Below are 23,422 nucleotides of genomic sequence, written 5' to 3'. Positions count from 1 at the left end.
AATTTACTTCCAACAGGATAAAGCACCTCCCTATCAACTAAATAATGTGAGAATATTATTTAACAGACTGTTTAACGATAAATGGATTGTCCCCTAGATCACTCTCTCGTCTTTTATTTTTACAACAAAATACAAAAGCCTTGATGAACTTTAAACACATATTAGGCAAATAATTGGATCAATAGATGGACGATCAATCTTAAAAGCTATAAGACATGTGCTTAAGTGTGCTCACAAATGTATTGAAAAAGGTGGCGATGTTTTTGCTCATTTATTGTAATTTAAGTAGGCTTACTTGATATTATTTTTATATTTCAAAGCCAAAATATCTCTTTCAATGCCAAAACTTGCCTAAATTTGGTAAAATTATTGATATTGCTATGACTTTGTTACTTTTAGGTTTAGGCTATTAATATAAATCAACTTTTTCATTAAGAAAATTATTATCTTTTGATTTATGAAAAAATATACAAAAGATTTTATTTAAGAGGATTATTCACCCATAAATTTCTGTTTCCTGGATAACTTTTTTATTTTACAATATTTTTTAATGCGGTTTTCACTAATGAAATGTACATATTTTTGTCAAGAGTTGATAGGTGCCAGTTTTTCAAATTTCTAAAATTTTGATTTTTTATTTAAAAACCAAAAAGATAAATAAAAAAACCTTTCCATACGTCTCTAGATACATCGATTTTAGAAACATTATATTAAAAAATCATTTCAAAAAAAATAATAATAAACCTTTGAGAATGGAAATACAAAATTCAGGCATTTTTCTTATAATTTCTTGAACCGCCGATAAGTTTAGTATCATATGACAACAACGCACGGCCGGGCTACTGTGAATCAAATCAAGAAACGCGCGACGCTTGTTCAGCCCGATCTGTGCAAGCGACGGTATCGGCTACTGTTCAACAGCAATAATTCAATATTATGCAAAATTGAAATGTTGATTGGCATTTCACTTAGAAGTATTTTATTGCGAAGGTGTTCCAATTTTCTGCACGTTGTTCTTTATACTATTAGGTTTTTTATGTTTATTTTTAAGAAATGGGAAAAAGAAAAGAAGGAAAGTCAAAAGTTTATTATTCTAAACGAAAAAGTAGGAAGCCAAAAAAGGATCAGTTTAGGCCTAGAATGGCTGCAAATATGGAATAAGAATGCTCTTACTATTGCTGCATTGCTTTTACTATTTATATATAAATGAAAATAAATGATTCATTTTGGAAAGAAAAAATGATAGAAAAATAAAGATTTTTTATTTTAAATGTCTACTGCCTGTAGAATCATAGATCCTAGGCATAATAGAGGCATGGAAATTCGAAACCCATCTAGAACTTGAGCTGTAAATGACAATTTTTGTATTACATTTGTTTGATTTTTCTATTTTCATTAGAATATACCATTTCGTTGTATTATAATTTTCATTTTTGTATACTTACTTATATAACTGTTTAATATTGTCTTATATTTTATACAGCTTGTTCTAAAACATGTACCTACGTCATTATAAAAAAGTAAGTACACGCAACATCCATAAACACAAAAAAATAAGTGTAATCTAATGTAACGAGTTCAAAACTGAGACACACATTTTTTTTTTTAAATTAATTGAACTTGGGGTTTATTTTATGCCCCTTTGATGAAGCTCACGCGTATGTCATAATTTATTTTTTGTATTCTGATTGCTAAGAACTGTTTAAGACGGCATATCTAAAGGTGATTAACATTAAAAGAAATTAATATTTATTTATTTTTTTATTTCTCTTTGACGAGAGCTGTATATACAGGGTGGGTAAACGTAAACGAAACGGCTATGTCAGGCTCGTAAAGATTTTAAAAAGAAAACGCTCCGACCCGTCAATTTAGATTACCACGGGGAAACATTTTCAGAGTATAATACCACCCCTATCTGTCATCCCTTAGCCAGGGTCGAACTAACCTCAAAAATTTTAAATGGAATAGTGGCTCGAGTTATACCTTGTTTGAGAGGTCTTTTGATTTTCTTTACGGCTACGCCTAATTTAAAGGATTTTACTCCAGCGGTTCTCAAACTATTGACTATTTTAACATTTAATATAGTTTTTTGGAAAACCTGTATTAAATGTTGGGTGTTTGGAAAAACTGTATAAAATCGCAATTCTTTATCGACCTATTAATTTATAACAATCATACATAAACACTAGTCCAACAAATACTGAAAATGGCCATCGTTATAAACCATGCAATAATACAGATTTATATATACCGGGTGGTGCGTCGCCGAGCGGAACATAGGAAAACCCATGTAAATTTTGAGGGGGTCAATTATTGGCTTCCCTGTACATTATATAGAAAAAATTAAAAATAACTTTTTGAAGAGACCAATCTGGCAAAGCCTTGTGCAAAGTTTCAAAAAATTTTAATAAGCTAATCTTGAATTATTCAATGTAATGTAATTGCAAAATTAGCAAATTTTCAGTTCAGGTAAAACCATACGAGCACCAGTAAATTGAATATTGTCACTGACGTGAGGAAAAGTGTCGATAAATCAGTGACGATATTTGAAAACAAGTATGAATTATTCAATAGACGAAAAAATATTCATAATTAAGTGGCATTATGCGAGAAACAATTTTAAAGCAGTATCTGAAAAGTTTTCAGTTTATTTCCCCACCAAGCCCATTCCGTCCATTTCAACTATTAAACGTGTTGTCAATGAGTCCAAAGGTACCGTAATAAATAATTGTAAATGTTCAACTCAGGATATCGAAAATAGAGCCGAAGAAAGAGAGAACAGAGATCTTAATATTCTACTGAGTGTGGAGGAAAGCAAGATGAGGCATACGAGGGTTCTTGGGCAAGAGGTAAATAAACAACATACAACGGTATTGCGCACATAAAAAAACACAAATATTATTCGTATAAATTCGAAAAACATCAAGAGTTGCAGGAAGGAGATGAAGAGCGAAGAATGGCATTTTGTTTTGAAATGATGGAAAGAGCAAATAATGATAGGAATTTTTTTTAAAATATTTGTTTTACCGATGAATGTACATTTACCCCAACAATGAACCAAATGTTCAGAATTGCTGGTATTGGAGCCAAAAAAATGAACATCGCTTTGTTCACACTCGGACACAATATCCCCAAAAAACAAATGTATTCGTGGGAATTATCGGACACCATATCATTGGACCCTTTTTTATAAACTATAACCTAACAGCTGAAACCTATTTGAACTTATTTCAAAATCAAATTGGACCCGTCTTGGAAGAAGTTGTTCAGGAAGATCAAATGATCTGGTACCAAATGGATGGTTGCCCGGCCCATAATGCCCGTATGGTTAGAGAGTGTTTGGAAAATGCTTTTAACGGCAATATTATTGGTGCACGGTACCGGCTACTTTGGCCAGCCAGGTCACCTGATCTTTCACCGAATGACTTCTTTTTGTGGGGTCATTTAAAACGTGTCATTTATAAAAGTGTAAAATTTGAGAATCTAAACTAGTTACAAAACGCTATTTCGTTAGAATGTAATAAAATTTCCCAATATCAACTTAGTAACGTTAGAAATGAATTTTATGATCGGTTAGGATATTGTTTAGCTGTTCATGGGGGGTTGTTTAAACATTAGATGTTTTTATGTAATTCTTTATTATTTTTGCACTCTTTCAATAGGTAATAGCTATCCGCAATTATTTAAATGAGAACTATCCTGGTCGCTGGATTGGACTGAGAGGCTCTGTTTAATGGGCCGTGCGGTTGCCTGACCTCTGGATTTTTTTCTGTGGGGTCACCTAAAGAGTAAAATCTATGCTACCCAACCAGCTTCAATAGAAGTATTGCGCGAAAGCATTACATTTGAATGCCAACAGATAACTCCTGATATGCTACGAAATGTGCGACGTCGATTTGAACAAAATCTGTATTATTGCATAGAAGTTAACGGTGGCCATTTTCAGCATTTGTTGGACTAGTGTATATGTATGATTGTTATTAATTAATTGTTTGACAAAGAGTTGCCATTATTTTCTAAAAAACTGCATTAAATGTTAAAATAGTCAATAGTTTGAGAACCGCTAAAGTAAAGTCCTTTAAACTAGGTATAGCCGTAAAGAGAATCAAAAGACCTTTTAAAAGAAGCTATAACTCGACCCACTATTCCATATAAAACAAATTTAAAGGATAGTAATACATTTTTGAGGATAGTTCCACCCTAGCTAAGGAATGACAGATGGGGGTGGTATTATACTCTGAAAATGTTTCCTCCTGGTAATCTAAATTGACGTGTCCGAGCGTTTGTTGAGCTCGACATGGCCGCCGTTTCGGTTAGCCCCCCTGTAATATATACAGTGTATCCCAAAATTTATGTCTAAATTCATTTAAAATTCAGGGGTGTGTTCAAAAACGCTCGGACCCGCCGATTTTTATTTCAAGTTGCGCATTTTTGTACGTGAAGTTTGTATATACAGGGTTGCTCAAAAATAAATTACGACCATTAACTTAATTTTTTCAAATGAAAGCACCTTTTTTTATTTCATTTTTGAATTTCGCGTGGAATTTTACGTATGTTTCATGCATCATGTCCTATACCTAAAGTCAACAGTTATCGAAAAAAAAACGACCAAACATTATTATTGAAGTTCACCTTACGAGTCACCTTATCTCTGAGATTTTTTATACAGAGCAAAATTCTATTCATTTGTGTTTTTTTATTGTTGGCTGGGTCCCTTTTTCTTTGAACAAACTTTCTTTGAACAAGTGTATCTCGATTTTCTCCAATTTGAATTAGTTCCAGCATTACTAGCTTTATTTCCAAATTCATTCAACCTAGACTATCCTGACAAAGAACTAATTTTCCAGCAAGATGGCGCTCCTCCGCACTATGATGCCACTGTGCGTACATTTTTGGATGAAACCTTTCCCAATCGGTGGATAGGAAGGAGAGGACCCATCGAATGGCCTGCTAGGTCGCCTGACCTAACATCAATGAACTTTTTTTGTGGGGATACCTCAAGTCGAAGGTATTTTTTAATAGGCTAAATAATCTAGACGACTTGAAAGAGAGAATTCGCAGAGAAGTGGGTGCCATAACTCCGGAAATGATTGAAAATCTGCAACGAGAATTTATTGATCGCCTTGTATATTGTCAAGCCGTGAATGGCAACCATTTTGAACATTTAACTTAATTTTTGTTCTTTTTTTATTTGTTACAGGAATCGTCTTTTTTTTGATAACTGTTGACTTTAGGTATAGGACATCATGCATGAAACATACGTAGAATTCCACGCGAAATTCACAGATGAAATAAAAAAAGGTGCTTTCGTTTAAAAAAATGAAGTTGATGGTCGTAATTTATTTTTGAGCAACCCTATATATACAAACTTCACGTACAAAAATGCGCAGCTTAAAATAAAAATCGACGGGTCACACCCCTGAATTTTAAATGAATTTAGACATAACTTTTGGGATGCACTGTATATATATAATAGTGTTAGGCATATTTGGAAATGAGATAATTTCTTTTTTCGATCTATAGGGTTGCTTCTTCCCTTTTTTGACAGAAGTCTCTAATTTATTATTTATATCTTAATTACTAAAACCTGTTTTAGGTACATATATTTGAAAGTGAAACAAAATTATAAACATTTTTATATCTCATTCCTTCTCTCCCTAAATTTGTGATACTAATACCCTCCTATATAAAAGCATTTTTTATGAATAAATTAAATCCGTTAATTTGAATAGTGAATAAACTGTATTACCAGAGGAACATGAAGATGTTTTGATTGAACTTATACAAAAATGTTATTTTCTTTACTGAGACAAACGTCGTGAAATATCAAAATACGCGTGCGACTTATTTGTTAGTAAACGCAAAAAAGTCCAACCGCATGCAAACTAAAAAATGCACGAATCGGTTCCACCCGATGAACCTCTCTGATAACATTGACCCGTCTGCTGCGAGACAAACAGTGTTCTGCTTTGCTTTAGCGATGCGGTGTTGCCAAATGCTCACCTTCCCGATAAAGCGCGTTAAATTCATTTCAGGCAAAGTCACGTGCTGATGATTGCTCTTAACAAAAATACACATTTTCACAAAAATGCGATGCGATTCTCTTTTCACCATTTTTATCAACAAAAAAATCCTACTAGTTTACTGATTTCACTGACCCTGTACCTTAAATATTAACAATGATACCAATAGTACCGACCTAATCGGAGGTACCCTATATAGCCAGTAGCCCACTTTGAGATTTTTAACATTCCCCTTTTTGCGTCTATTCTGCCGTAACTATGTCAAATTAAAAAGATTTATTAGTTCTTCAAATATCTTCTTACCTTTTTCCATGAATAAATGTAAGCCACATCCATTAGGGTAAGTGTATAGTCTAAAAGGGCATTGTTGTAAAATAAGTCTACTCGGTGCCTGTCGGTCAGTTCGTATTTGGCTTGGATAAGTCTGATCAGGTGGCCGATAGAGACTGCACTCGGGCATCGTAAGTATCTAAAAAAAAATTAATATAAAAAGGTGCTTGAGCAATTTAAGACCCGACGATTTTGCAAAAAATTTTTTGCTTAGTAGAAAGGGTACGATCTATAGAGCATTTTAAAACAAAAAAATTCTTGGATGAACCATATTTTGCCCTCAAAAATCAAAAACACTTCTTACTAAATGACGTCATTTTCAAGACATTGCTATGCGAAAACTCTCCAATATGTCAATTTTGCACGACGATATGCGGCAGTGTTGCCATACTGGACAAAAGTCTACAAGGTTTAGGTAAAATTCGGTAGTTATTAACAAAGTTAATGGAAGAAATAAATTTCGGTATAATAATAATTTTCACTTGGAATTTCTTGGAAAACTTACAAGTTGTAAGTAAATTTCCTATTGTTCAATGTTTGTATTTTAGCATGCAACATCTGCTTATATTATTTTTTCTAATTAAAAAGTTTTATTAATTTTTTTTTTAAATTATTTGGTAAGGATCCCTCATTTGATATATAAAATTTAAGAGTGTAAGGGCTCGTATATGTTTAACCCAACTCAACCAAAACCGAAACAACCCAACCCAACCCATTATGTCCCAAAATGTAAGATGGTGACACAAGTTGTTACTATGATCCTAGTACAGTCCTTGTATAAAAAAATCTACATGGAAATAAAACTTTAAACAAAGAAAATCAACTGGCCTGACACCTTTATGTAATAAAATAATATATAGGGAATGAAAGCTAAGAAAATAGCTTCACAATCCGGCAACGCTGTAGTGAATAGTTTGATTCTCCTGAATAGGTTGTGTGTCAAATGTCAATAATTTGACAGGTATTTATAAACGTTAACGTTCCTAAATTAAAGGATGCAATTTGGTAAACAACTTTAAAAAACGTGTGTCCATAAGTAAATAGAAGCATAGGAAAATCGTGGTTCATAAACAATATAAATTTTCATTTTTTTTGTTAAAAAATGGCTCATCCAAAAATTTTGTTTTAATTTAATGGATTTAAGGTAAGCTTCCTAAACATACCAAAAAAATCTAAAAATCGTTGGGTCTTAAAATGCTCAATCACCTGAATACCATAAAAATATACAGGGGGTTTCAAATTCGACCCTCAATAATACTCAACATGGGGATCTCGGAATCTATAAGAGATACAAAGATGGTTAAATTAGATCAAAGCTGACAATTTTTGAACTTACCAATATGCCATTTAAAAAATTAAAAATTCCGAATGGTTCTGAAGATATTCGAAAAAACCCAAAATTTTGAAAAATCGATTTTATTTTTTTCTGAGTTTATTTTTTATCCGATTTTAAAATAATTTGAACTTTTGCATTGCCACTTTTTTCGACCTACATCATGGTGTTTTCAGATTTTTAATATGACGTTTCGTCTTTTGCCAACCATCATCAACTTTGGTTTTTCTTATAGGCGCCTTATTGGATTTTTACATTTTTAAAATCTCTGCAAAATGACCTTTTTAACGATGTATCACAAGTAAAATTTGTTTTTTGTAAAAACCCGAATTTTTAGAAAAAAACTAAATTTGCCGGAGTAAGCTGTGCATGAACTGACAAGATTATAATATTTAAACTGTCAATAAATATTAGACGTTATCAAAAAAAGTATAATAATAGTAAACGACGAAACGTCGTATTAAAAATCTAAAAACACCGTCATGTAGCACGAAAAAAGTGGCAATATTTTCAAATCGAATAAACTCATAAAAAAATAAAATCGATTTTTCAAAATTTCGAATTTTTTCGGAACCACTCGTAATTTTTAATTTTTTTAAACGGCATATTGCTAAGTGAATTTGAAACACCCTGTATTCAAAAAAACCAGCAAGAAAATTTGTCGATATCCGAATAAAAGTAAACCCTGCTACGCCACTGGTAGCCAATGACGGTTCCCCCTACCACGTGTGATCCTAAACCGTATGTTGGCGAGGTTAAATAAATTATCGTCATAACGTGCCACCTAATACATCTTTCGCAGATGCTCATGTTTTATCATTCGACAACATATCGAGATAATTTTTGTTAATTTATACAATTTAAATCGGTCCCATTCAAGTATATTCCGCTTGTAAATTAAGCTGCTTGATATTTTTAAGAACCATGACGGATTATTCGAACTTATCTGACGCGGAGAAATTGGAGGTTATTAAGAATGCCGTGAGAAGTTACCCGGATTTTCCGAAAAAGGGGATCTTATTTAGGTAAGGTTTTGGGTGACTTGTTTATAAAATTTCTGTTTTTGTCCAATGCATTTATAATGCTGCAACAGTGTGTTACAGTGCTTGATAGATAGGCAACCCACTTAGCAAATAGGATAATTTATGGGGGATGCTGAACAGTGGTGCAGTACTGTAAAATTGGTGAACAAAATTAAAATCGGTTTAAACCATAAAATGTTGAATAGGATACGCTAAAAATATACATAGTGTCTTCTAAATTCCACGAATAAATAGGCGTTTTTTTCCTACCCAATTTTTTCGAAAGTTACGCCAAATTTCGTAACAAATTTTTTAAATTTTGTTTGCTTTATTGCTAAATGGTTTAATTTATCGTAATTATTATTTTTTTTTTCAACTAAAACATATACAAGGTGCGAAACAAACTGGATCTAGGAAACCGTAAAAGACAGTTAAATTATGGAAGAAATTGCGTAATTTGATGCTTATTAAAATGTCGTTTAATTTTCCAAATATTTCCTAAGAAATCTGAAATATAACGAAAACTTAATTTTTAAATTTATTTTGTTCTGTCGATATTTGCAGCTGTAGAGGCAGTTTTTCATAGCCACTTCTTCCAACCTATCTAATAGTAAATAAAAAACTGATGTTGCGATGTTTCGGCTTTTAACAATCATCAACTTTTACGGTTTCAAAGATTCTTCCGAGATTCAGTATTTTTATTTATGTCTCCAATCAAACAATTTTGCGCCCTGTACAACTAAACTGCAAGTGTAAACCATTTTGACATATACATATCAGTTTAAACGTCATTAATTTTAATATGTGATAGAGAATTTAAAAAGAAATAGACTTTAGTTAGAAAATTTTTCTCAGAAATGTTTAATAACAAAGATACAGGGTGTTAAAGTTAAGAATAATTAATTGTTTATCATAACTTTTAAACTACCAGCTCAATTTTAATTAAATTTCGCATGCAGGTTATTGTAATGAATTTTCAATTACTGATGAAGTCAATTTTAAAAAAAATTGCCAGTGGCGTAACATACGGAGGGACTTGGTCCTTTTTTATCTCAAATCTGCGAGGTGATAAAATATATAAGTGATAAAATATATAATATATATTTTTTTATAAGAAGCCAAGTGTTAGATTTTCATTTAATTTAGAAAAAAACGTTACTCTTGCAAAATTATAATTTAAGGCACTGTTTTCAAAATATCTTAGTTTAATTGTATAGAAACGTCGGTGAAAATGCTGCAAAAACTTACAAAAAAATAGAATTACGCTTGAACCTTAAATTAAACCTGTCAAATAAAATAATGACTCAAGGTAACTTTTGATCATCTTTTATATTCAAGTTTTTTACAAATCCAAGTCCGATTTCCTTTTTATATAAATTTTTGCAACATTTTAGCAGGTATTTCTGAACAATTAAAGTAAGATATTTTAAAAACAGTGCGTTAAATTATAATTTTGAAAAAGTAACATTTTAAAAAAAAAAAATGGAGAATCTAACAGTTGACTTCCTGTAAAAAAATATTTTATCACCTCACGGATTTGGGACAAAAAAGTCCCTCCGTATGTTACGCCACTGGCAATTTTTTAAAAAATTGACTTCATCAGTAAGTGACAAATCACTAAAATAACCTGCATGCGAAATTTAATTAAAATTGAGCTAGTAGTTTAAAAGTTATGATAAATAAACAATGAATTATTCTTAAATTTAACACCCTGTATCTTTGTTATTAAACATTCCTGAGAAAAATTGTATAATGAAAGTCTATTTCTTTTTCAATTCTCTATCACATATTAAAATTAAGGACGTTTGAACTGGACCACCCTGTATAAGCACCATTAATAAATAATTTTAATTATCTACTCCCTCTTTTTTCCAGAGATGTATTTAGTGTCCTGAGCAACCCTCCAATTCACACCCTCCTTAAAGAACAACTAGTAAACGCAGCACGTAATATTCAACCCCCTATAGAATGCGTAGTAGGTTTAGACGCGAGGGGATTTTTATTTGGCCCCATCATAGCCCTGGACCTTAACATCCCGTTCGTGCCCATAAGGAAAAAGGGTAAACTACCTGGCAAAATCAGGAGTTATAAATATGCTTTAGAATATGGAGAGGTGAGCGAGAGAAAGAAAGAGAGAGAATAGATTTTTGTGATTAATAGGGTAAAAAGAACGCGTGATACTATATGACACACGATGCCGTGCTCAGGGCGGCTTCCGCAAAGGAGTCACGCGAAATCATGTTTTACGTGTTTACATTAACTGAGGGGGGAAGTTAGAAAAAATTGCCAATATTATGACTTTAACTATTAAATCATTTTAAATTTAAAACTTGACTTAATAAATCACAATAATAAAAAAAAGAATTTCTGAATTTCTGTCTTATTTATAGGACACAGTAGAGATCCAGGAAGATCAAATCAAACAAGGTCAAAGGGTGTTAATAGTGGACGATTTGTTGGCCACGGGAGGCACCCTAAAGGCGGCATGCGAGTTGGTTACACAGGTGGGGGGCACCCTGGCACAATCTCTGGTTGTTATGGAACTAGTCGACTTGAAAGGCAGGGAAAAATTACCAGGGGAAGTTGTGACCTTGATACAATACTAACATTTTTTTATGATATTATAATTCGAGATATTATATTTAATTTAGGCTTAAGTTGTTATTTTTTCAAGTCACTCTGTTTATTAATATTTTTTAAATTCTTGTGATAAGTATTAATTTGTCATAAAGATCAGATTTTTAGATGAAAATTTTAATCTGGCAGGTATTACTATGTAGAGGCTGTCTTAAAATAATAAAACCTTTGCATAATGTGACAATTGGTTTAAGTAAAATCTGTATTGTTGTGACAAATTCGTAATGAGTTACTTATTTTATTGGGTATTACGTCACTTATAGCAAAAATCAATAATAATAAGTATATTTTGTTTATATTTTTAATTTAATTTTACTTTAATTACCTTGCTAACGGTAGTACATATAACTACCGAAACGTTGGTTCAAATTAGGTATTTTTTTAAAAGTAGGTCTTCTCGTTGTTTTTATCGTTTTTTAATTTTAATATCCATAAGAAAGTTAGGTAGGATATTGAAAAGAAGAAATGAGCTCAGAGATTAATAGATTAGACCTCAGCTTCTAGGTATATGAAAAAATCTATTATAAGTAAATTATTGTATTTAGAAACTTATTTAACTTAAATTAAGTATATCGAACGGTATCATTATAGATTTGAGTTCATATTTCTACGTAATTCATAATTCTACTAATACGTGAATAAGTGTATTTTCTTCCTCTTTTCAATTTTTGAGGGTGTGATATTGTAATTTCTAAATTGATTTTTGCTATAAGTGATGTAATACCCAATAAAATAAGTAACTCACAATTGGTTTAGTTGAATTAATTACTGGGGTCCAAGTTGGCTTTACTGCTATTTTAGATTGCTATTAATTGCATTTGCTCTGTTATTTGTTACTCTTGAACTATTACTTTTTGATTTGATATTAATTTTTGACAGTGGGTATTTCTAGTAAACCAAGGATCAAAATTAATATAATAAATGATATCAAGGATACTTGGTATAATGGCGAAATCAGGACTGTATGTCTTTGAAGTCTAATAAAGCATGAACATGTAGTTAGCATGTAAATACTACAACTAGGCTTGCATTACACATGAATTCTATGACCCGTAAAGTCCATTAAATATAGTGGACTTTAATTCAAAAATTAAAGTAAAGTAAATTTAATTCAAAAATTAACTTTTAATATAACTAAGTAAATGGGTTTAAATGTATGAAATTGTGCATTATAGAAAATATCTATTTGTAGAGTAATTTAGGAAACAAATTAATAAGAATAATTAAGCTGCGTCCACACCGAGTCGATACTATCGATCGACTATGTCTATCGACGTTGTCGACTTAGTGTGTACGTTGCAATCGACGATGTCGATCGACAAAATTAGTCGATCGACGTGTTTTCGACGTTCGACATTCGACAAAGTGTTAAAGTAGGAGTAGGTACTCAGTGACGTCTTGCCTTGTTGACATCGTGGCCGTGTGTTTTCGTTGGAGAAATGAAATGGGAACAAGCTAAAGTCATAGCCTTTATTGAGGCATACAAACTAAAAACAAATCTATGGGATTCTAAAACCAAAAACTATAAGAACAGGAACTTGAGGCACGATGCCCTTATGGAAATTGGTAAAGAATGTAACATTGAGAAGCAAGGGGTACTTTGAAGACTTGGTCGAACCCAAAATCTTTTTTTGCGCGCAATTTTTCTTTTTTTAGTCGCGTTAATAATATACGCGGCACAAACAAGAATTACGTCTTCTTCGTTGGACATGTTGATTTGACTGATCAACAAACATTGTGGACAGATGCAGTTTTTGTCGCTTGTTGATCAACAATGTCGATAGACATAATCGATCGACAGTGTCGACTCGGTGTGGACGCAGCTTTAGATTAATTTTTTTTAAAGACATAAATGAGAGAACCTTCAAGATAACTAATTAAATGCAAATAAAAGACCTGACCATAGAAACCAGGTGATCTAGACTTTAGGTAAATGTGAGAAGAACAAAATTTTCTTATTCAGAGGGTACCCTTTACCCTATAAGATAATTTTTGAAATAACAATTGAAAAACTAACTCTTATTGACAATATGCATTATGTAAATTTTAATATATGTATTTTAATTTTCAAATTGCAAAACTCTTTTGGTTTATGACTATTTTAGTTACCTGGAAAGTTTAGTTAATTCTAAAGTACTTTAGCATATTGAAATAATAACTAATGATTTTTTGGTAATGTGTATTACCATCATCACCTATCAATTTCATTCTTGTACAGTATAATTTTTGAACTGTCATTGTCTTTATATTAAATTTGCCACATTTCGGTTGGCTAGTATTATTTATTAGTAAAATTCTTTACTTCTTTACTAATAATTATTACTTTTAAAACAGATATTTTATTCTTTATGATTAACCATTTATGTATAATGTGAATAAAGGAATTTGTATTTGTAAGATATATAATCTTATTTTAAGTTAATGGATCTTGGGTTGGGTTAAATAAAGTTTGTTTAATGTTTTACTTAAAGATTTGAAATGACTTGTTAGTAATTATTATTAGTTTTTGTTCATTCTGGTCAATTTAGAAGTTAGAAAAACTTCACTCCAAATACTTATATGGATACTTCTAGTCCATATTTACATTTAAATAATGGGATTGCTCTAAGAATAAAGTGTGTAACTGATATTTTTACAAAAATAAAGAAAACTCTCAGTTTGGGAATGCACATCAACCAACAAACATAATGTAGGCTATTTACTATCAACAAATGGCCAAATTTTATATGCTAATAAAATATTATCAGAATAAATTTCTGATTATTCATTTAATAATTATATGATTATAAATACAGTGAATTGTTATAACCCCCATGATTGTGTATAAATGAAATAACTTTTTTGTCTTGATTTTGAATGTTAAAACACTGAAACATCTGTATACTTTTTTTTATCAAACTGTATATATTTCATGAAGTATTTTTACAGGTACATAGAAAATGTGACAGAACATTAAAAGTTGCCACAATTAAAGCATTTGAAACTTTGCAAGCACTGAAACTTTGGTTTATTTATTTAATTTCAATATTAATGGCCAATATGCCATTTGATAATCTGTTTCAACATAATTAAAATAGAAAGTAATTTTAAAAAGGTATAATAAAATGTATGCCCAAGATTTACAGAGGTATGTAAAGTGGGAGCATTCAAAGAATTTCAGAACTATTATGTTCTAAAAAATCTTATCTTATGTCTTAAAACTTTGGAAATATGTACCAGGCAGTTTTTAATATTATATACAGTGAGGGACAAAAGTATTGGCACATATTGATTTTTATTAAAATTCATTCTGTCCTCTTAAGCTACTAGACCTATTACATTTAAATATTTTCTAATTTATAGTGTATACCCAAGAGCATTGGTTTCTTAATATTTAATACAAATTTAATAAATAAAGGCTTTACAAAAGAACCCATATTAAAATTCTATCAAAAATCCCATGGACAAAAGTATTGGCACACATGTTTACAAAGTGTTTAAAAATAGGTGCCTTGTATGTGAGAATTTTGAAGCAGTTTTTTTACATTCTTTAACAGAATATTTATGTGAAGTAAAATATTTCTTTAGGTTTAGTGCTTATTTTAAGTGCATACATTGCAAATATGGGTCGCAAAGGCCAAGAAACGACGGAATCCGAGCGAAAAATAATTGTACAGCAGCGAAAAGAGGGTAAATCGTATTCAGCGATTGCCCAAATTGTGAAGAAAAGTCGATTTACTGTGCGTAGTGTCTTAAAAAGTTTTGAAACTGCAGAAAATTTCAAAAATAGGCCTAGAACTGGACGTCCGCCAAAGTTAACGGAGAGGCAAGAAAGAAAAATTGTGAATAAAATTAAGCAAAATCCTCGAACTAGCGCTTCTGAAATTGCGGCTATATTGACAGAAGAAGATAGCATCAATGTGAGCTCAAAAACAGTATGAAGAGTTCTTCATAGGGCTGGATATAGTGCCAGAGTAGCTCGGAATAAACCATTTATTAATAAGGTTAACCAAAAAAAGCGTCCTGAATTTGTGAATGCACAAGATAATATATTTTGGGACAAAGTAATATTCTCTGATGAAAGTAAATTCAACATTTTTCATTCAGATGGGAAAGTGACTGTGTGGAGGCAGCCCAATTGTGAACTAGATGCACAAAATCAGCATAAGACTGTGAAACATGGTGGTGGTAGTGCACTAGTGTGGGGCTGTATGTCATCGGGAGGGGTCGGAAATTTGGTTTTTATAGATGGTATTATGGACAAAAATGTATATTTAAATATTCTAAAAAAAAACTTTAAAAGAGCTAGTGCAGAAAAACTTAATTTGGCAAATGATTATTACTTTCAACAGGACAATGATCCGAAACATACAGCCTATATAGTCAAGCAGTGGATTGCATTTAATGTCCCTCATACTTTAAATACACCTCCTCAATCTCCAAATGTCAACCCGATCGAAAATCTTTGGAGTGAGCTAGGAAAACAAATAAGGAAACAACATATTTCCAGTAAGGAAGAGTTTTTAATTTTTATTTTTTTGTTATGCTCTCGTTATGCTTAAGGAAATCTGTTTTATTTTTCATTATTATTATTGTACTAAATCTTTTATATGTTTTTAGTTAGATAGTTATTATTGGGTTACATAAATATAGTAAACATTAATAAATTACTTTATAAAATTATGGTGTGCCAATACTTTTGTCCCTCACTGTAGATAAAAATAATGCCAAAGGCCTCAATCTATAAAGTAACTGTTCTTTGAACATAATGGACCTGATTTCTGAAGATTTTAACATAAGCTTTTCTAAGGATAATCTCATAATTTACCAAAAGTAAGATATGATCATGTCCTAAGTAAAATACATATATTTTACATTGTATTTTAAAACATCTTCACATAATATTTTATGTAGATCTAATAATGGAAGACATTGTTTTATCTGCCTTATTCACTTTATTGATAATATGACCTGACAAGAGTGCAGTCAAATACATAAAATATAAATGCATATTGAACCTCAATAGATTCAATATGCATTTACATTTTGAATCAGCAAAAAGTAAACTTTCAGAAATGCAACTTTCAGAACAGACGTCATGATAATTATAATCATTAATGGCATTTAAAAATAAGTTTAAACATAAAATCAAGCTATGCTAGTTTCAACATCTTCTTGTTTGATAAATATTAGCTGAATAATTTAATTATTCACTACCTATATATGATATGGAGATTTTTATGAAAATCAATTAGATTAGAAATATTTATTTGGCAAAAACCAGTGTTAATATTTACATTACATAACTTATTTAAAACTTTTGTACAGAATTTAAAATCACAACAGCCTTATTTCAAGATGATCTCCTTTATAAAATAAATTAACCTTATTTAAAATATTGTACCTAGACTTAAGTTTTGACAATGTACATCAGTTCTTTTCGAAGCTATCTAGGAAAATGTGCAGTTTAAAATCTGCTGAGAACAAAAAAAGGCAATAGTGTCTTTTTTAGTGACATCGTAATATTGGAAGTACAGAAAATAAATAGTGCAATATTTGACATAAATTAAGATATTACTTACCTTGGCGAACCAGGAGCACCAATATAACTCAGAGTCAAATCTATCACCTCATCAGGAGCTAAAATATGTTCATATGGAGATTTTCCCTCTAGTTCAAATGGCAAGGGATTAGCTGCAGGGTTTAATTGATAAAAGACCCTTCTTCTTTTAGATTCATCTATAAAAACAACCAATTTTAAAATATGTGAATACACGTAAATACAAGCAGAGCTTAAACTTACTTTGATGTAACCTTGGAACCAGTTTGTAAACTAGACTTTGTATAGTCCTATCCTGTCTAATGTTAAGTAGAGGTTTTGTTTTGTGAACTTGCACATCACAAATTGGACAATATTTGTTTGATTTTAAATAGCGGACTATGCAACTCCGGCAAACTAAAAATTGTTTAAATTTATTGATATATATGGCACAGTTTGTAATAAATAACATTCTAATGAAGCCCACTTACATGTGTGTAAACATTCAATAATAGTAGTGGCATCAATAAAATAACCATTGCATAATTTACAAGTGATGCATTCGTTCAGGTCACTAACAGGCTTCTTTGGGGCCCGGTTTGACATAGTTTTAACCGCTTTTTTCTCCATTTACATCGCCAAAAGTCCTGTTCTGGGAAACATCAATAAGTAGGTCTTCTCAAATGTCCATATTGTTTATTTTTTAGTTCAACCAGTGTTCTTCCTTTGAGGGTCATTGTATGGCTTCATATGACGTTAATATGGACTTTCTGGTAATCAATCGTGTCCAGAAATATGTGCTTTCACGCACTATTTAGCCAGAATTAATAATATTTGTGTTTAGTTTTGACAGGGACCTTTCTACTGTTTGCTATGACAGTTACATGGCAAAAATGGCGTCCTATCGCCAAAAAAACCGTTTTCTTTCGAATTTAAGCGTTAATTCCGGCTCGCTCGCACTTAAAGTTAAATTACGCACATTTCAAAAGCCGACAGAAACGAATACAAATGCGGAAAATATTTAGAAAATTGTTTATTTTGTTGTAAAAAATACAGCACAAATCAGACGCATTTCTTTTCACTATTACCAACTGAAAAAAATGACATTAATGGCAAGTGACATTTGTCAGGACATTTTGGCGCGATTATTTTAACTAAAAAGTCCCTAGAGTTTAATATTATCTTTTCAATATTCATTCTAGATTATAGTAAAAACAAAAATATTTTGAAAAGCATTTTATTAATTATCATTTAGTTATTATACATTTTGCATTCACTTTTTAATTGAAAATAAGGCATATTGTATCCTGTATGTACCCCACTGACGTGACAGATGCCCCAACATCTGAAAACCGATGTTGCCAAGTGTACATTCAATGTTGAAATTCACTATTCAGTATCAATAGCAGCTAGCAACCCTAATCCATATTCTCAAAGAATTTTTATTTATAAATTTTGTGGTTATGACACATGCCGACGTGGGCTGATTCCCAAAATTTCGTATTAAGTTTGATTGACCCCTAACTAATAGAGTATTCCAAATTCAATCCCTGCAGCAAATCTGATATTTGTTAATTTTTAATGGAGCTTTCATGCCAAGTACAGAATTATGACTGGGGCAAAAAGGGATCCCAGAGTATAGTGGCTCAGCTGCAAAAGAGTGCAGATCCAGTGTTTCAAATAGATGAAGACCTGCCTTATGCAGAATTATGGATGGGCACCCATGTAAATGGTACTTCCATTGTGAAAAAAACCAAGGAAAAGCTCTCTGACATCATTAAACGGCATCCAAATTACCTGGGAGAAGGTGTCCTAGAACAATTCAAACAGGAACTACCATTTCTTTTTAAAGTTCTTTCAGTGAATAAGGCTCTGTCTATTCAAGCTCATCCCTCAAAGAGTCATGCTGAAGAGCTACATTCCAAATTTCCTGATATTTACAAAGATCCAAATCATAAGCCTGAAATGGCAATAGCTCTTACCCGTTTTGAAGCATTGTGTGGCTTTAGACCACTAGCAGAAATTAAGAGCTTTTTTGCATTGGTTCCTGAATTATCTGATATTGTTGGTTGTGAAGCATTATTAGAAGATTGTACTTTAATTAAAAAAGCATTTAGGGCTGTATTAACTTGTGATAAAGGAAAAATAACTAATATAATTAATAATATCCTAGAAAGGTTTGGAGAGCATGATGAATTTCAAAGGGATACAGTATATGCTGAACTTGTGGAGAGACTTCATTCCCAATTCCCTTATGACAATGGTGTTCTTATGGTGTATTTCCTAAATTATATGCAATTAATGCCAGGTGATGCAATATTTCTGGGTGCTAATGAACCTCATGCATATTTATCTGGAGACTGTATTGAATGTATGGCATGTTCTGACAATGTTGTAAGGGCAGGGCTTACACCGAAGTTTGTGGATGTAAACACGCTTTGTTCCATGCTCTTGTATCAAGGATCTCCAAAAGAAGACAAGCTTTTTACACCTATCAGGGAAGATGATTGCACAATGATTTTTAGGCCTCCTGTACCAGATTTTGCTGTTATACTAATTAAAGTTTCTACTTCCAAATTTACCCATTACACTCCAAAAGAGAGAAGTTCAGCGAGCATTTTGTTGTTTGTTAATGGAGAAGCCACCTATGTAAATGGTATAGTTGTACCAGGAACAGTTCTTTTTATTCCAGCCAATACTGTAGTACAGTTTTCAAATTTAAAAAGTGATTTGCTTATTTATCAAGCCATTGCCAATGTTTAATAAAAATTTAAGATTTATAGTGTCTTATTACTTCGAAATTTTGATAAGTTGGCAGTATTTATTATTTGATATTCTTTATTTGGCACAACCTTTTGCCTTTAAAAGTCTATAGGGTTTATATGCCAATAGTTGGACAGTTTTATCAAATCTTAACTTCAAAATTCTATGTAAAAAAAAATTCTTTTGCCCACAAAATTGATTTAAAAAGAAATCAGTGTCTGCAATCTTACTGCGCTACTTATCATAAAAAACTTAAATTGGAGATTTATGGTACAAGTTTTTAAAAAATAGTGTTTTTTCTACAAAAATGCATTTTTGCTAGTTATGGACACTTATGCTGAGTAATTGGACATGACAAAATTGTAGTTGGATAGAACGGGATTGTTCAACTAAGACCAGTTTAGGAGTAGTATTAAAAAATAGAGACAATGGCAACAAATTATACTTTTATGAAAAAATAAATAAAAATACAATCAAAGAAATTCAAAAATATTATACTTAATAAAATAATTTAATAATAACAAAAAAAACAGGTAGGTATTTTGGTCAATTAACAAACAAAAATATTGCTCATTAAAAAAAAATGATTAACTAAGAAAAAATTATTTGAAAATTAACACACAAAAAAGATGAGAATATAATATTCCCTAAATTACTATACATCATTATACTAAGGGAAGATTAATGGAAAAAATATGTTTTACTTTGCCTAATCTTATAACTTTAAATGGCGTTTTTTATCAAGCTATAAAAATAAGAATACCTACCTATAATTATTTAAAATAAAGGAACAAAAAGCTAATTTTTTTCCTACAACAAAAAACTAAAATAAAATATTCATTTTGCCAAATTAATTAACTATTTTTTGTTTATTTTTCCTTGTCAATATTCGATCGGGATATTTCGGAGATTTTTTCACTTTACCCCTAATACGGTCCTGTACATTGACTCTGGAACCGCAAATTGTCGATAAGTTTCACATTCAAAGTTTTATTGTCCAACAGAAACAAATCCTAATAATAATACAATAATTGAAATATCGACAGATAATACAATAGATTCAATACTGCAACAAATAACAATATGAAACTCATTAAGTGGTAGGTACAGTATAAAACTAGGTAGGTGTTACATTAAATACTTAAACAACTAACAATCTCGATTCTATCTGAAATAACAGATTTGAAATGATCAACATTAATCCTTAGCTGAGCATCATTGAACCAATATTGCATGCTCTATAAGATGGGCTTCTTCTTGGCCAAATTGGTGCTATTAATCGAACTGTCAAGAAAAAATACACCGTGTCTTCTTGTATGGATATAGGGAAAAGCAAAATTCAAAGGAGATCTAAAGCATCAATTTGATTGTTACATATTTTAAATAAAAACACCAAACTCCCACAAATAGCAGATTGCTGAAGAGACAGTGCATCAAACATTGAAAGCAATAACTGCTGCGACTCAAGCCCCTCTTAGGGTATACACCAACCAAATTAAAACTAATATATTTGTAAAATTTTCGTGGAACTGATTCCAGCCTGTGAATATGGACTGCATAATTACGAAACCATAGTAGAGAGGCATACAGTAGGCGTGATTTTACTTAGGGAGTTAAACAAAATTAGTAATTGTTGATCTACTCTGAAAAAAAAGCTGATTAGGTAAAATAAGATGTTTCATTTGATGAAACAGGTTGCTATAAATACAGGTGTCAAAGAATTTAGAAAAGTTGGACAAAATAAAGATTGGCCGATAGTTCTCCATCATATTTTTGTCTCTTGACTTAAAGACAGGGCAGATTTTTGCTTGTTTCCAGACGTTGAGAAAAGTGCTTGTTCGTAGTGACAAATTGAAAAGTATACAAGTTTCCCTTAAACTGTATTGAATTTGATCAAGAGCTAAGTTAAAGTTTTGTTCAGAATATTTCTGAGCGTTCATCCTTTTTCGAGAATTCATTTTCTACAAAAAAGCAATCTCAAAATTTGCCCAACTTTTGTTAGTGTACGATGGGAACGAATATTAATCATATAGCAGTAATCGGAGTTTTTATAGGGGCAAATAAATGGTTTAATATTGAAAAAGTATAGCCGGTTACTGGCTGCATGAACATATAAAAATAATAAAAGATATTTTGTATCCATAATAAAATTATTTTATTTTAAATTAGAAAAAGACGGAACATATTTTCGCTTCATTCACCAGAAACCGGATACGTGTCCGACTTTTTTTCACGCTTCGGACGGAGTTTCCGCTTTTTTTTACTGATGAAGAACTGAACTAACAGTAGTGACAGTAGGATATGAAGAAAAAATAATTAAATTTTATTGGTCATTTTGGTTTGGTCCGAGTACTGGTGGCGTCTGGCTTACTGGCACATTCACATTACCTATATCAAGAAACATAACCAACTACTAGAGTTTTATTTTATCACAATAAACAGTGATAGAACTATATAAATCTAAGCTTAAGACAATTTTGCCAGAAATGCCTTGGAAAATGTGATTGAGACCACACATGCCAATATAAAGTTGAATAGCCTGACTTAATTTTTTGTCTTGAAGTCTGTCTGAAGAATTCCTCACTGCTTACAAGATTATGCAGGGCCATACATTTTAGTATAGTGTGTAATTATATACAGTAGTGGCCAAAAGTAGATAGACAAAGTATTATTTTCAAATAATTGTTTAAAGATTTACCTACAGGTCCCCTAGATTGCTATCAGATAAAGCAATAATATAAATATAGCTGATATAGATATAATATAAATAATATAAATATAGCTTAATATAGTCGATAGACAAAAACAATTTTGGAATTATTTTTTTGTCCAGAGATTTATAAAATAAAATTAGTATTAGTATTGCTTCTCTTTAACTGAAGGTGCAACATGCCACGCGGAATTAGATTCTCTCTTGATTCAAGACAACGCATTATTAATGCATATCGCGCGGGTGATCGTCAAATTGATATTGCTCGTAGATTTGTTGTTAAAAGAAAAGCTGTTTGGGCAATTATCAAAAGATATGAAAGTACAGGTTCATTAGAGCCAAAAAATAAATCTGGTCGACCAAAAAAAATGGACATTAGAGCTGTACGCAAATTAAAACAAGTTAGCCAGAATAACCCTTTCATGATGACTTCTCGTCAAATTCAGATAGAATTACAGGCTCTAGGGATTTGTAATGTGTTCTCAAGGACTGTAAGACGAAGTTTGGTAGAAGAGAATCTATTTGCACGTAGGCCAGCAAAAAAACCATTGCTTTCAAAAAAGAATCGCTTAGCCCGATTGGAATTTGCCCGTCAGCATATACACTGGACAAAGCATGAATGGAAACGTGTTTGCTGGAGCGACGAATCGAAGTTTAATTTGTTTAATTCCGATGGAATTCAATATGTTAGACTTCCTTCTGGCCAGCGTTTGAATCCCAAGTACACTCCGATGAAATTCAATATGTTAGACTTCCTTCTGGCCAGCGTTTGAATCCCAAGTACACAAAACCCACAGTTAAGCATGGAGGTGGATCAGTGATGGTTTGGGGTTGCTTCTCAGGTTATGGAATGGGCCCGTTACATCGGATAGAGGGCATAATGGACAAGTTTATGTATAGGGATATTTTCAGAGATGTTATGTTGCCCTATGTCGAAGACAATTTACCATTGAGATTCCAATTCCAGATGACCCGAAGCGTTCCTCCAAAATTATGAAGCAATTTTTCGAAGAAGAAAAAATACCAGTTTTAAGATGGCCATCCCAGTCACCCGATCTTAATCTCATCGAAAATTTATGGGAAATT

At 31.6% G+C, this 23,422-nt stretch overlaps 3 protein-coding genes across 6 annotated transcripts in view; 2 read left to right on the top strand and 1 right to left on the bottom strand.

The window, feature by feature from the left end:
* Nucleotides 1-11,521, top strand: part of LOC126746361 (adenine phosphoribosyltransferase) — a 57,507-nt gene extending 45,986 nt beyond the window's left edge. For 3 of the 4 annotated variants that reach the window (XR_007663873.1, XM_050454598.1, XM_050454589.1), the window contains one exon: nucleotides 10,584-10,723. Coding sequence is in view for 3 of the 4 variants with exons in the window: in XM_050454598.1 (XP_050310555.1) it covers nucleotides 10,584-10,595 (12 nt within the window). In the remaining variant the exon portion in view is untranslated. Of the gene's footprint in view, nucleotides 1-8,421; nucleotides 8,712-10,583; nucleotides 10,822-11,098 lie in introns of those variants that run through there. The other variant, XM_050454617.1, reaches the window with a different exon arrangement.
* The window catches only part of LOC126746318 (polycomb group protein Psc-like), a 38,110-nt gene extending 20,143 nt beyond the window's left edge, over nucleotides 1-17,967 (bottom strand). Inside the window, exons 1-4 of the mRNA XM_050454506.1 lie at nucleotides 17,355-17,967; nucleotides 17,128-17,280; nucleotides 16,907-17,063; nucleotides 6,327-6,492 (exon numbers count right to left, since the gene is read on the bottom strand). Coding sequence (XP_050310463.1) covers nucleotides 6,327-6,492; nucleotides 16,907-17,063; nucleotides 17,128-17,280; nucleotides 17,355-17,493 — 615 coding nt within the window. The 5' untranslated portion in view covers nucleotides 17,494-17,967. The remainder of the gene's footprint in view (nucleotides 1-6,326; nucleotides 6,493-16,906; nucleotides 17,064-17,127; nucleotides 17,281-17,354) is intronic.
* Nucleotides 17,968-18,262: 295 nt separating this feature from the next.
* On the top strand, nucleotides 18,263-19,643 carry LOC126746432 (mannose-6-phosphate isomerase). Its single transcript, XM_050454688.1, has one exon. The coding sequence runs from the start codon at nucleotides 18,445-18,447 to the stop codon at nucleotides 19,624-19,626; it is 1,182 nt and encodes a 393-aa protein (XP_050310645.1). The 5' UTR covers nucleotides 18,263-18,444; the 3' UTR covers nucleotides 19,627-19,643.
* Nucleotides 19,644-23,422: the final 3,779 nt, after the last annotated feature.

This window comes from Anthonomus grandis, chromosome 2 (genome assembly GCF_022605725.1).
Source record: "Anthonomus grandis grandis chromosome 2, icAntGran1.3, whole genome shotgun sequence".
NCBI classification, from domain to species: Eukaryota; Metazoa; Arthropoda; class Insecta; order Coleoptera; family Curculionidae; genus Anthonomus; species Anthonomus grandis.
This window is presented reverse-complemented; position numbering and strand designations above follow the sequence as displayed.